The sequence below is a fragment of the Miscanthus floridulus genome, chromosome 14, assembly GCF_019320115.1.
Source record: "Miscanthus floridulus cultivar M001 chromosome 14, ASM1932011v1, whole genome shotgun sequence".
Taxonomy (NCBI): Eukaryota; Viridiplantae; Streptophyta; class Magnoliopsida; order Poales; family Poaceae; genus Miscanthus; species Miscanthus floridulus.
This window is the reverse complement of record NC_089593.1, coordinates 67,306,213-67,321,583: the sequence shown is the minus strand read 5'-3', so window position 1 is coordinate 67,321,583 and position 15,371 is coordinate 67,306,213. Positions and strand designations below refer to the sequence as shown.

General features: G+C 46.4%; 1 protein-coding gene and 1 pseudogene across 1 annotated transcript; one reads left to right on the top strand and one right to left on the bottom strand.

The window, feature by feature from the left end:
* Nucleotides 1-1,425: 1,425 nt before the first annotated feature.
* On the top strand, nt 1,426-3,092 carry LOC136504692 (UDP-glycosyltransferase 88B1-like). The gene has a single exon (XM_066499663.1). It carries the CDS (start codon nt 1,583-1,585, stop codon nt 3,065-3,067), a length of 1,485 nt encoding a protein of 494 aa, XP_066355760.1. The 5' UTR covers nt 1,426-1,582; the 3' UTR covers nt 3,068-3,092.
* Nucleotides 3,093-4,668: 1,576 nt separating this feature from the next.
* LOC136503632 (L10-interacting MYB domain-containing protein-like) lies at nt 4,669-6,260 on the bottom strand (annotated as a pseudogene).
* Between the last annotated feature and the right edge of the window lie 9,111 nt (nt 6,261-15,371).

The following is a 15,371-nucleotide window of genomic DNA, read 5'->3' as shown; positions in this document are numbered from 1 at the left end:
TTTTTCTTCCTTGCACACCTCTTAGATATCTTCTTCCTCACACACCTTCTCTTCTTCCTCGCACGCTCCCCCCCCCCCCCGCCTCCGCACCCCGCCCAGCTCCGATGACGTCCACGTCACCTCCGCCGCCGCACTCGACCATAGCCAACCCTAACCTGAGCCCTCTGCTTTAGATCTAGCGCGAGCACCCCCGCCTCGACCCCCTCCCATGCTCCGATGGGGCGCCATCGCCTCCTCCTCCTCCTCCTCCTTTGGTCGTCGCCCCTTCCACCGACACCGTCCAACCGAAGGGTGGCGCCGCCGCCTGTCCAGCGTCCTCCCCGGAATCTCCCTTCTATGCTCAGAGAGCATGGAAACCCCAAATATCCTAACCCTAACGCCACGGCCTGCTTCATCTCTGACGGCGGCAGCCGACAGGTGAGTTCGTATGCAATTTTTTTTGTCTTCTAGTGCATGCATGCTAAAGCCTCTCCGCACACGTGTGCGGTAAGAAGCATTTGGGTTTAATGTTTATAGATGCTTCACTAAAAACACGGTTGGGGCATGACCGCAGGATTTGTGGTAAACTTGGTGTGACTTTTTTCGTCTTTTGTTTGATGTGAAGATTTAGTGTTTTTTTCCTACCTTTCTTTCAAAAAAAGGACTGGCGTGCCTGAATTTTAGCTTTTTTTCAGGCGATGGTTGTTGCATATATTTTATATTAAAATTACAACTTTAGTTTGTTGCAATTCATGTAGGCATAATCTATAATTTTTTATTTCAAGCATAGAAAACCCGATTGATAAAACCACAAACCTGACAAAATCTAATATACGTTGACACAGAGACAATTAATAATTCATAATTTTTTTCTATAGTTAGATAAGGACAAAATGTTTGATATATTATGATACAAAGACAAATAACAAATCACAAAAGTAACAATTTACTTGTACTAGTTGGTTGTACAAAAGTGTTGTCTAAAATTATCTTAAAATTTAGACACTTGAAATATAGGAGAAGTGTTTAAAAAGTTTACACCTTGAACATGTGGGAGTAAAGAATTCCAATCTGGATACTCGTTAACAGATCTCAAATCAGCAAAAATGTTCTACAGCTGAAATAAGCATTGTGACCACGGGGCATATGGAAAGTTTGATTTGGGATAGGGTCCTATGGTATTTGGATTGGACGTCGATCAGTTGGAGAACGTACACGGAAAGGATGCTGAATTTGAAAATATAAAAAAAGAAAAAAAAAAGAATATGGTGCCATGCTGGCTGGGCCAGAAGCATCCTTCTAGGCCATAGACAAGCCCTTCAATTTTTTTTTCAGATATAAATAAGTAGAATAGGTACTAAATCTCATGGCCAGTCAAAATTTATTTATTTTTTTTATTAAAAACAAGGAGTTGTAAGTTTTCGTGTCTCTGCTTCATCCCTTCCCTTCACTATCCTCGAGAGAATGACCGTAGTGGCAGCATGCTCGTGTCGCCGTGTGCATATACTCCGATGCTGTCCCAGAACCAGACTCCAGAAAGATGCGGGCAGTGCTGCCTGCTGGTGCGCAGCTAGCAATTGAGTGAGTTGTCGTCAGCCGAGCCATGGAGAAGAAGACGGTGGTGCTGTACCCGGGCGTCGGCGTCGGCCACCTCGCGCCGATGCTCGAGCTGGCCAGGGCGTTCCTCCTCCACGCCGGAGACCAGCAGGTCGACGTTGCCATCGTGGTCTTCGAGCCGCCCGTCTACGCGAACGGCTTCGCCGCCACGGTCGCGCGCGCCAAGGCCTCCAACACCTCCGTCGTCTTGCACGTGCTTCCCCCACCGGTATCCGACGGCGGCGAGTCCGGCGACGACGCCGAGCCTGAGGACCCCTTGGCCCGGATGCTCCGCTTCCTCCGCGCCACGAACGCGCCGCTCCGCGACTTCCTCCGCACGCTGTCGACGGCGTCGCGCCGCGTGCAGGCGATCGTCCTCGACATGTTCTGCGCCGACGCGCTCGACGTCGCGGACGAGCTCGGCCTGCCCGCCTACTTCTTCTTCCCCTCGGGCGCCGCCGGCCTCGCCTGCTTCCTCGGCCTCCCCGCCATGCGCGCCAGCGTGGGCACGAGCTTCGCGGCGCTCGGCGAGTCCGCCGTCCTGTCGTTCCCGGGCGTTCCTCCGCTGAGATTCGCGGACCTGCCGCAGGGGCTGGCGGACGACGGCGAGGCGTGCAAGGGCATCATCGGCGTGGCTGCCCGGATGCCGGACGCCCGCGGCATCCTCATCAACTCCTTCGAGTCGCTGGAGCCGCGCGCGATGCGGGCGCTCCGGGACGGGCTGTGCGAGCCGGACCGCCCCACGCCGCCGGTCTACTGCGTCGGGCCTCTGGTCTCGCCCGGCGGCGACACGGACCACGACTGCCTCCGCTGGCTGGACGCGCAGCCGGACCGCAGCGTCGTGTTCCTCTGCTTCGGGAGCATGGGCACGTTCCCCAAGAAGCAGCTGGAGGAGATCGCCGTGGGTCTGGAGAGGTCCGGGCAGAGGTTCCTCTGGGTCGTGCGGAGCCCTCCCGGCGAAGCACCCGCCGACGACGTGGGCGCGCTGCTCCCGGCCGGGTTCCAGGAGCGCAACGAGGACAGGGGGTTCGTCGTCAAGAACTGGGCGCCGCAGGTGGACGTGCTGCGCCACAGGGCGGCCGGCGCGTTCGTGACGCACTGCGGGTGGAACTCGACGCTGGAGGGCGTCGTGGCGGGGCTGCCGCTTCTGTGTTGGCCGCTGTACGCGGAGCAGAAGATGAACAAGGTGCGGATCGTGGAGGAGATGAAGCTAGGGGTGGAGATGAGGAGGAGGGACGACGACGACGTGGTGACGGCTGAAGAGGTGGAGGCGAAGGTGAGGTGGGTGATGGAGGACTCCGACGGCGCGCGGGCGCTCAGGGAGCGCGCGGCGGCGGCGAGGGACCGAGCGGCCGAGGCGCTGTCGGAAGGGGGCCCGTCGCGTGCAGCTTTTCTCGACTTCGTCGTAGGCCTGTTGGCTTCGGAAGGCATGGTTAATGTTTCTCCTATGTGTGGACCATATATATATGTACAAGCGAAAAGTTCACTTTAAGACGGGGCCGCATTTTGGCACAGCATTTTGTTACGTGATGTACAACGTATATGGTTTAGATTAGATGCATGTTAAGACATGACTCACCATAGCACGCAGCTAACCCTAGTCGGAATCGGAGCTAGCATCTCTAGAATCGACTTCTCCTCCTGCTGAATCGAAGCCAACCTCCACCTGCACATGGACCGACGGTGATGAAAAGTGTGTGACCGGCATCCGGAGCTAGGCGTGGATGGGAGGCCGCGCATCTCGTCCTCCAGCTCGCGGCTCCAACAGTTCTTGTTGCCGCCGCGGCAGCCGAAGCTCCTGGACCTGTTGTTCTGCAGCTGCTAAGGGCAGCAGCGCTCGAGGTGCCTCCAAGAGGACATCACTCTGCCTCTTCTACTTTTTTCGGTGAGCTCCTGGCGATGGCGCCAACAGCAACGGTCGGGTGTGTGAACTGTGAAGGAACACGATAGAGAGAGAGAGAGAGAGAGAGAGAATCTTTTTTTGCTTCGGAGTAGTAGCGGTTACTTGAAAACCTGCCACGCCACTAGAGTTCTCAGAATGGTGTCTGACCTTAGGCCTCCTTTGGATGCAGGGGGAAGCCACGCCCAGAGAAACAGGCCCAGAGAGGGATTTCACTGGACTCATCAAACCCTGTTGTTTCCCTCCCCTAACCCCTTTTCCATTTGGTTTTCCCTCCCGTGGCTTCACTCCCCCTCTGCCTCTGCTGCCTGCTTCACTCCCCTCCGCCTCTGCTGCCTGGTGCTGTGCGCCTGAGGCTATTGGTCTAGGCTGGTGCTTCAAGAATTGTTGGAATCGGATAAAAACTCAGAAAAAAAAATCAACAACAAATCAGGAAAATAATAGACATAAGTAGTAATCATCAAATAAAAAAAACCCAAAAATCATTAATTTTTTAATATAAAATGAAGGAAAGTCAGATAACATGAAAAATAAGAGATCTACATAAATAATACAAATCATGGTTGATTTGTGAACAAGTATAGCTCAAATGTAGACCAAAATTCAAGTAGTAATAATACAGTTCCAATAGAGATTACGGCTTCAAAATTACAGCTCCTATAGAGATTACGGCTCCAAAATTACAGCATAATTGCATAGGTAATTTAGCACAAAGCAAGATAGTTCTCAAAGAAGCTTGAATCTGCACCTATTGTCGAAGTACAGCTCCAAAGTCGAAATAATACAGTTGTATTCATCATGGAACACGAACACAAATTAAAAATTCAATCTTAGCTAGCTACCCTCTACTCCTTTGTGTCCAGTGCTAGCAGCAAAGAGATGAACACACAAGACGAGGCAGGTAGACATTTCAGGTCTAATTCTGCAGCAAAAAAACATGTAACATCAGTGGAATTAGTGTAATTAGTAACTTAGCAATGAGATGAACAGAGAAAAAAACCAAACAAAGCAGGACGACTGACGAAAAGAAGTACTTGGGATTTCTTTTTCACATAGTGCAACTTATCTAAACTCTGAATTTATTTACCACTGCATTTCCATATACTCTTGCCATACTCTCTCTAACACTCCAGGTCATGTTCTAACACTACAACAGGTCACGTTCAGATAAACATTCATACATGTTCAGTAGGTCATTCAGCAGATGAACACTACAGTAGATAAACATTCATTCATTCAGCAGATAAACATTCACACATAACACTACAGTAGATGAACACTACAACAGTCTCCAATGATCAAATTAGAGGCATCCATTCAGATAAACACTCAGGTCATCATAAATATCCACAACATCAGATGAACACTATAGCAGTCTCTAATGCTAGAAGAAGAGGAGAAAACTAAGACAAGCAAACATACCTGTGAATTTTTTTTCTTTAGCCAAACTAGTCGAACAGCTGGATTTTTTGTCATCGTAAATATCTATCGATTCATCTCAGATTGAAAGAGCTCATTAGCATCTGCCTTCTGCTCAATAGTTAGGTCTTCTATGCTATCCACAACAGCAATGCACTTTTCTACAGAATAGTCATCCTCTTTTTTCTTCTTCTCATCTAGTTTTTCCTGATTTTTCTCCATCTGGATCTTTCTCAAGTCTATGAATTCGCCGAGTTTAGCTGCCATTTGACTTTGCTTGCGTTTATTTCCACTAGCACTTTCTTGCTCCTCTAGATTGAGATAGGGTGGTACAGATTGCACTTCTGGGCCCTCAATTTGAGAAAAATGTTTTTGTACCAAAATTGATGCCAACAGAATCAGAGCCAGCAGCCGTGTTCTGTGTACTTTGCTCAGAGTGACTTCTTTCAATTGGAGGTTGTGCTATCATGTTAGGTGGCTCGGTTGATGTAAAATTCAAATCTCCAGTGGCTACACTTCCTATTAATACACATCAGAGATACACTCTTAGGTATTATTCAAAGTTATTCAGCACAATAGGCACATGTTCATTTAAGAAACAGAGCAAACAAATGGTAAGGCCATAATGATAGACAAAATTGTGGTTCCCTGAACTCAGACCACCAAATAAACATAGTTGTTCTTTTAGACTCATGAGCTGAATAAAATAAAGAGCACACTTGTACAAAAATTCATGACAGTTCAGAATACTCTTACTGCAGCACATATGAGCTGAATAAAATAAAGAGCACACTTGTACAAAAATTCAGATTTACGATACAACTAGCTCATGAATATTGCACCACAAAAACTGTATTCATGAGCAAACAAAGAAAAATTACCTGCATACAATGATGCCAGGTGTTCATAAAGAGGAAGTGGCTTCTTTTGGAACTTACTGACTTTGGGATTCTTCTATTAAATGCAACAAAGCAACATTTTGGTTAGCTTCTTAATAAAATAGTGAAAACACAATACTATAAAATTGACAGAAAGTGACTAACCTCAATTAGGTCTTCCCATTTCTTTGGTTCGGCAATTAACATGCTTAATGTCTCATTCCAACCAACACCACTCTATTTTCTGGCATCTCTAACTATCCTATAGTTTCCTTTCAACACATTCTCCTTCTCTTGCATTTGTTGTTTTGAAAAATGAGCTAAAGGGAAGGTTTCATTGAACCGTTTAGCGATATTTCTCCAACCATCTGTTGTCCAGCCATTTTGCGCCCTATACTTGGGATATTGACATGCTCTTTCATTACATCCACCAACCCTTTCTCATATGTGTAGCTCCATGCAGCCCTTGTACCCTGGGACATTGACATTGCTGAAAAATGGTGAAAGATAAATATAAGCTAAAATTCTAGAAATATAAATGTAAGGTAAAATGCTGAAAATGATGAACAATGCTCCAAATTACCATCTAATTATTATAGGTAGCGCACATCGCTTGCGCGATTTGATCTCGTAATGTGTTGCCATCACTCGATTCTATCTCACTTGGATAACTGTTATCCCCCTTCGGCATATCAACAAAAGTGGTTGGATTGATATATTGTGGTTGGTAATCTAGCCAATTATCTTGCCCATTGTGCGCTCTAATTATATTGTGAAATATCGCTGCTGCTACAGGAATCTTGATCTGAGTCTCAATTGGATAGTGTGTTCCCACTTTTAGAATTGGAAACCGCTTTTTCAACACCCCAAATGCCCTTTCAATATGATTTCGAAGTTGTGCATGCCGATGAACAACTCCTTGTAGTTTGCATACTCATTTCTCTGCGATGATCCACGCCTTCTAAACTCGCCAAGGTGGTACCTAACTCCTCGGTACGGTGCTATGAATGATGGAGTGTTAGCATATCCGCCATCTATGAGGTAGAATTTCCCTGGCGGTACATGAAACCCCTTCGTAAGAGCAGAACGTAGGACTCCTGCATCAGACGCAGATCCTTCCCACCCACAAGAGATGAAAGTGAATTTGAGATCAAAGTCACAAGCGAACATAACATTCTGGGACAATGTCCCTTTTCTGTTTCTAAAAGGAGGGGCCTTATCTTCATTTATAGTAATAGGGATATGTGTCCCATCAATGGCGCCAATGCAGCTCTGCACGTAAAAAGGAATCAAAGATTGTTCGAATAGTGTGTTTGGAATGATACAAGGGCAAGCAGCATATATGACTAACCTGGAAGAACGACATGAACCGAGGGTTTGATAAAATCTTGGCATGTGTTTGGTTTGGATTTGGAAGCTTGATGAATCTATGAGTCAATGTTGGAATTATATCGAAGACCTCATTGACTTTCCTATGAATTGTCTCACTGATATGTTGGAATGCTTTCTTCAGCGTTTCAATGCTAGCATTATGGGAGAGCATAAACAAAAACAGTCCTAATTGCTCCTCAATCTTAACACCGCATGTGTCGCGTAATAAGTTTTCTGCTCTGAGAAGATTTGCTATAGCTCTAAAGATCTCAACCTCCATTCTAAACTTTGACTTGCACCAATTTTTGTGGCCTTCTAGGATTTCTTTGACCTTTGTGGCACCAGGAAGAGATGACGTGTGTTCTGGCATCTTTTCATCATAGAGACATGGCATGACAGCAGGGACAATAACAAAAAAAGTTCATCATCCAATTCTTCCTCATCTAACATGAACTGCCTAACATCCTCCTCCCAAGAACCCATTATCTATTATATAGGGAATAGGGATAATATTATTAACTAGGATATAATATAACTAAAAACAAAAATTATAACTGATGTGCCAAACATAAAAGAAGAGTTCTCTAAACTACAATACATAAAAGAAGAGTTCTATGAGCTGCCAAGCATAAAAGGAGTTCTCTGAACTGCAATACAATTTTCAAGTAGACCAAAATGAGATTTGCTTTGAGCACTACTCAAAGTAAGTAGACCAAAACAAGTACTTACTCAAGGAGCAGTGGAAGTCTAACAGCTTTTTTGATATATGTTAACAATGTCATTGCAACTTCTTTGAGACTTCCAGTCAACTAAGTACTTGTTTCTTGTTAACTCTGATAACTCATATATAGTACTGATTTATAAATTTAACATGCATAATATATTATATATAGGATGTGTTTACTGAATTGCGGCAAACAACGAATGAAAATGTGTGAGTGTTTAGTTTATTTCTCTGAAACTAATTAATGGGTAGTTCACTGGTCACTGTGTGCATGCTAAAAGAAATTAATTGTTCTGTTAGTGTATGCTTTTCGACTTGAGAGATCACTAACAAGAATTACTTTGAGCACTACTTAGAAACCTATCTATTTTAGTGCATGCAGTATTCTATTTTAGCTCTCACTCAAACTATTTAGAAACCTATCTAGATATCAAGATATATTTTGGGCAACTAAAGAATGTCACAATTTGTGACAATTTGGGCAACTAAAGAATGTCACTCAACTGTTTTCCTTTGTGCAACATCAAAATACAAACACAATCCTAAATGGTACATTTTTTATACACTCAAGACTGAGTAAACAATCAAATCACAGCAGCACAACCCTCTCTTCATGATGAACAATCAAATCACACGATCCTGCATCAACCCTTTCACAAACAGCATTCAGCATTCAACACATACCAGATCAGCAAGCAGTCGTCGAGCTTGTTGATGTCGTAGCTGAAGTTTACCTCGGCGAGGATGGCCTAGAACTTGAGCTGACATCAAACCCAAAAAAAACTTCAGAATCAGCAGATCCAGGAGATCTAGGAGATGGGCGCCATAATCTCCCACAGCACCTTGACTACCTCTTACCCGCGCCCGTCTCACCATAGTACGAATCAGACCTAGGTCAGCCTAGGAGAGGAACTTGGACGGGTTCTTGGAGCTAACCTGGAGTAGATCTTGAAGCTCGGACGGAGGTGGTGGCAGTCGCGAGGCCGGCGACGGAGATGAGGAAGAAGTCGGCGGGGGGTGAGCACGGTAGCGGCGGGGGGGGGGGGGGGGGCGAGCTCGGTGGCGCAGTGGGGGGCGAGCTCGGTGGCGGCGGTGGGGGCAACGACTGCAGCGACGGTCCTTCCTCTTCATCGCCCTCGCTCGCTCGAGTCAGGGAAGAGCCGCCCGAACCCCTGCGTGCGGGACGAGTCGCCCCGGGGAAACTACGGGGCTCGGGTCGCCCTCTCCCGGGTGATGGGTTTCCAAATGCAAGGGCGCTTCTCCATGGGGCCGAAATCCGCATGGAAGCCTGGCCCAGGGAAAAGGTGGAGAAACCCCGTGGATTAGGTCTTCCAAAGGAGGCCTTAAGGACTACGGTCTACGGAGCGTCACCACTCCACCAGGCAGCCGGCACTAGCAGCCTAGAAATGTCACCATCGGTAATTCGGGAGTACGATTCTAGGAGGTTAGCACACCGTAGAAACTTTCGCATACAAAAGCAAGGATACTATGGTTTTCATTGTAGCATCTAAACGCTTAAACTAGGCTTTTAAATTTACCAACAAACGCTTATAAATACTGCTCTCTCGTTACAAATTGTAACCAGTTTTTTAGCTACATAATTTTATCAGTACACCTAGATATATTATTATGTTTAGATACGTAATAAAAACTATGTATCTAGAAAGTACATAACGATTTGGCTTCGTAGGTGTTTATAGTGACAAAAATTACATAATTAGAAAAAAACCTCTTACACAAATGTTTGGTGATAAAAATGCACAACTAGAAAAAAAAACCATCCACCGAAGACTCGAAAACCATCCACCACACTGAAGACTCGAATACTGGTGGACAGAAAACCACAACCACCCACTGGCTTCCACCACCCGTGCCGTGCAACATGCAGTTCTCTACCTCCATCTTTTGAATTTGTAAATCATTTTTGTTCCTTTTCAAAACCTCTTCCATCAAGCTGCCGGCCCTTTTAATTTTTTCGTGCCACGGCCCACGGAGGGAAAACGCGTATAACGTTTTTCGGGTCTGCTACTGGCATGGACGTGGCCCAGCCAGAGTGCCCGCACGTGCAATGCGGGAAGCCCGTTTGCGCAGTTGGGCTTATCCCTGCACGCTGGCAAGGCCAGCCACTACTGGAAACTTGAATATTTCTGTGGCTGACGAATTTTTCTGTGCATTTTTTTTCAGTACGTACAGAAAATTTACGATTATTTTGTCGGTTCCAAAATATACCGACAGAAAAATACGAAAATCCACAGAATAATTGTATGATTTTTCTGTGCGTGGCAATAGACACACGGAAAAATAAGAACTCACAGAAAAATGCATTTTATTCTGTCGGTTTTTTAAAAACACACAGAAAAAATATATGCACGCACAGAAAAATGTTATTAATAAAATAAATAAATAAAACAAAGAAGTGCTAACCCTAACCCGCCAGCCGTCGCCCCCAAACACCCGCCAGCGCCCCCTCTTCCCCTCTCCTCCTGGCCCCCAGCGCCCCTCCCCTCGCCGGCGCCGCCTCTTCCCCTCTCCTCCCGGCCCCCAGCGCCCCTCCCCCCACCGGCGCCGCCTCCCTCTCCTCCTCTCCCGGCCGCTCCTCCTTTCCCCAGCGGCCCCTCCTTCCCCGGCGGCCCCCTCGCCGGATCTACCGCCCCTCCTTTCCCTGGTGGCCCCTCCTTTCCCCAGTGGCCCCTCCTTTCCCCGGCGGCCCCCTCCTTTCCCCGGCGGCCCCCTCCTTCCCTGGCGGCCCCCCTCACTGGATCCGCCGCCCCCTCACAGGATCTGATGCCCTCTCCTCGGATCTGGCGCCCCCTCCTTTCTCGGAGGCGTGGCGGCGCGGATCCGGTGCCCCCTCCTTTCCCCGGTAGCCCCTCCTTCCCTAGTGGCCCCCTCCTTCCCCGGTGGCCCCCTCGCCGGATCCATCGGATCTGATGCCCTCTCCCCGGATCCGGCGCCCCCTCCTTTCTCGGCGGCGTGGCGGTGCGGACGCACCATGGACGGAGGCGGGAGGTAATGGAGATGCGGATCCCGATCTTCCGTCAGATGATGGTAATTATCATTGTGGCGGAGAATGACACACCGATCCGGCTTCAGATTGAAAGATCGAACCCTGCAATCTTAGCACCATAGCTCCTCTGGTTATCAACCAAGTCACGGACCAGGTTAACCTCGCCAAGAAGGCTAATCCCTGCCTGCGCAACGAAGAACACAAGCAAGAACAAGAAAGAATGCAACCAAATTGCAAATGAATGATTATCTCACAAAGTTGGGGTCTCACAAACCGATGAACGGCGAAACTGTTCTTGACAGAATAATCTAAGCAAAACCCAAAACCTAATAACGGTGGCAGCGTATGATTATAAAGGTCTTAGGGTCATCGCCTACCCTGGACGTGCCCCCCTAATGGGCCCAAACATGATACACGGTCCAACGGACCAAAAGAAGGTGTCGCAGCACCCTGGCAGATTCTGGACGCTGACTTGTTTCGACAATTTCCGTTGATTATGAAGAGCTTTTCACGTGAAACCACTTGGATTGGCTTCCTTATCAAATTATCTTTCCATCCATATGTGGATCATCGAAAACGGAGTCCAGATGCGTCCTGGGTGACCAGTTTAAGGCAGACTGGTCCTGGATTCCGAGGCAGACTCGAACTTGAGTTGCTTTGGGTCTCCACCTCGGGGACTCGAACCGAATTAGCCTCGGGCCTCCTTCTTGACTTGGACACCCTTGCTGGCCTCCTTCCCCTCCATCCCATGCACCAAACATGGTCATATGCATCAGTGTCATGTCCTCATCATCCTCCCCTTCTTGATGAAAAGCCGTCCTTGGCGTCGATTGTGCTTGAAACTGATCCTGCACAACATAAAGGAGAACGGGGTTGCGAGGACAAAGAAAACTAAAATAATTGTGAGAAGGAACGTGACCATGTTTCCAAGTTTCTAGCATGTATCTTGCATAAAAATTTCAGCAAGCATGTAGACTCCATGATCCGAATGCACACGATGTATGTCAACACTATCCTGCAAAAGATTAGAACTAACCAAAGACAATGCAGGAATAGATGGTCGAGCAAACATAGGTAGCAACCAACAATGCTCCCCTTCTTGGAAGTGAACTTGTTTCTTTAAGGAACATGAGAAAATATTTGTATTATTATGGCTGCCCTCTAAATTATCATAATCTTGTACAACAAAAGGAGAATTCATATTTTTACGAATGTATACTCGATATATCATATATTGTCCCTTGTTGTTATATCTGCCAATAACATGATATGTATTTAGAAAACCAAGGCAAATCAGCATATTTAAAAAGGCTCTCTTCCAAACAATCTAGGTTACACAAAACATCAAATTCAATGTAACCCAAAGTATGTAAAGAAGACAACAGTTTGAACTCATCAATTTTAGTAGCAATATGAATAACATGTTTATTTTCAGCACAAGTCACTGGTTCCAAAACATGTAAAACTGAAGCATCTTCAACCAATTCATCTTTGTCATAAGGAACATCAAGCAAATTATCATGGGACAAAGATAAATCAAGAGAGGGTTCCACTAACAATTGCTCTATGATAGCATGGTTTGTGGAAAAATTTAGTACATTAAGACAATTTTCACCTTCCGTGAGTGTAGGACCATGGGCATTACCTGTGTTCTCAGCAGGAGTAATAGGTGCATGGTGAAGTGATGGTTCTGAATTTGCATATGATGTTGTGAGCTCCTCATTTTCTTCCACATCATCCTCTCGCTTATGTACATTATTCTGCAGAAGGTTAGTCATAGCAAGAGGAATAACAACAGACTCTTCCTCTAAATGGTGCACCTCAGCATACGAAGTCAAAACAGGAGGTGGATTGACAAAGGTTTCTCGCATAAGAAGTTTCATATCATTCTAAGTTTGAGGTTTATCAGAAGGATCTAAAGACTCCCACCAAGATAAAGCAGAATGTCACAAAACACTAGCTGCATTTTTTTACCTTCCTCCTTGGACACATAAAGTGAGTAGCAAATATGTTATCAATGGCAATTTCCCACTCCATGTACTCATCGGCACCTATACCATCATAAGTCGGTGGATACGAACAACCTGTCATTGTAAACACAAAAACAAGGAACAAACGGTGAAAGTTATCCCTACCAAATGACTACGTGGTTGCAGTGGTGTCACTTTTCACAGCAAGTGGAAACGTCTTACCAAGCTCTTACAAAGTTCTTATCAACGCAAGCAGTGGCAGTACAACCGGCGGCTAGTTCGTGATACCTGTGAGGCAGTGGTACCGAGATTGCAAAGCCCTTTTTTGTATTGATCTGAAGAATTTGTGGAACTTGGAAGGCAAACAAAGAGTAATATGTATATCTGGCACACAAGTTAGTAACAGAAAGTAATGTTGAATTATAGTCCAAAGTACTTGTTCTCGTTGCTGGTCTAAAATATTCCAAGTACCAGGTGTGTGACAAAAGTATGGTGGATAGCAAGATAACAGGTATGTGAAAACAAGTATGATGGATGGAAATAGTAACACAAACAAGAAACCAGACAGCACACGCAAACACAGCTCACTTTGGTCTTCTCTATGTGCTCCTCTAAATATTGTTCCTCTTTTGCCCCTCTCTTTTTTTCTATTTTTTGGGTTGTCATTCTTTTTTGGGAAATTTTGACTTTTTTATTTTATTTTTTGATATTTTTCCTTTACTTAGGAGCATAAAAGAAGTAACCACAGATAATATGAGCTGAAACAAGTGAAAGATGTGGCCTGTGGAATTTTTAGAAAATTTGCTCAAAATCGACAAAGACCTTGTGACCACGAAAAGAGGATCTTGTGACCACTTTTTGACCAATCTAAAATTTTCAAAGGCCAGGGATGGACGGATCCGAAATTTTTTTCTGATTGATTTTGATATATGGAACATCGAAATCGAAGTTCGTATGCGAAAACTAGACCAATTTTAAGAATTGGCCCCCGAATTAGAGGACAAAACGGGAACAATGTGCACAAAACTAGTCACAACAGCAAAGATTTGATGGAAACGATGGGGGGAAACACACGAACTGGACTCTAACACGACCTAACCAGCAACAAGACCTCGACCAGGACACAAACTCAACACGATGGACTCTGAAACTAAAATATGCAAAGGCTATGGCGCGGAAGGTTCTAGGACAGGAAAAACGAGTATGGCACTGGACTATGGGACGAATGCAAAACACTCAAACTAGGGAATAAATATGAACCTGATGGTATACCTTAGCTCTGATTACCACTTAATGGAGACGGGGATCCTGATCTTCCGTCAGGTGACGGTAACTATCGTTGTGGCAGAGAATGACACACCGATCCGGCTTCAGATCGAAAGATCGAACTCTGCAATCTTAGCACCACAGCTCCTCTGGTTATCAACCAAGTCATGGACCAGGTTGACCTCACCAAGAAGGCTAATCCCTACCTACGCAATGAAGAACACAAGCAAGAACAAGAAAGAACGCAACCAAATTGCAGATGAATGATTATCTCACGAAGTTGGGGTCTCACAAACCGATGAACGGCGAAACTGTTCTTGACAGAATAATCTAAGCAAAACCCAAAACCTAATGACAGCAGCGGCGTATGATTATAAAGGTCTTAGGGTCGTCGCCTACCCTGAATGCGCCCCCTAATGGGCCCAAACACGATACACGGTCCAACGGACCAAACGAAGGTGTCGTAGCACCGTGGTAGATTCTGGATGCTGACTTGTTTCGACGATTCCCGTTGATTCCGAAGAGCTTTTGACATGAAACCACTTGGATTGGCTTTCTTATCAAATTATCTTTCCATCCATATGTGGATCATCGAAAACGGAGTCTGGATGCGTCCTGGGTGACCAGTTTAAGGCAGACTAGTCCTGGATTCCGAGGCGGACTCGAACTTGAGTTGCTTTGGGCCTCCACCTCGGGGACTCGAACCGAATTAGCCTCGGGCCTCCTTTTTGACTTGGACACCCTTGCTGTCCTCCTTCCCCTCCATCCCATGTGCCAAACATGGTCATATGCAAGGGTGTCATGTCCTCATCAGGAGGCCCTTGGCGCAGTGGCTCGGCACAATGACCCCAGGCACGACAGCACTGGCACAGACGGGCCTTGGTGTGGCAACCCTGGCGTGGCGGTGGCGTGGATCCAGTGGCGCTGTGACCCTGATGAGGTAGGCCCTCCTCCTCCTGGATCTAGGGTTCTGGCGAGCTTTTCTCCTCTCTCTCTCCTAACTCCGATCCAGCGTAGGGAGGACGGCACAGGGAGGCCGACAGGACTGTGGGGAGGTGGTGCGGCTGCGTTGGGCATCACAGGGAGGACGGCGCGGCTGTGGGGAGGTGGCACAGGTGGTGGTGGAGGTGGTGGCATGGATGCTGCAGGGGGCGCCTGTAAGGAAAATGGACCCTTGGCCTATTTACTTTGGATTTTGGTGTTTGATGACCAACACAACCAAATTGGACTAATGAATTTGCAAGTGTTTGTTTTATAGTTC

Excerpts from the sequence above, each read along its gene's own strand:
- LOC136504692 (XM_066499663.1), top strand. The coding sequence starts at position 1,583 with ATGGAGAAGAAGACGGTGGTGCTGTACCCGGGCGTCGGCGTCGGCCAC.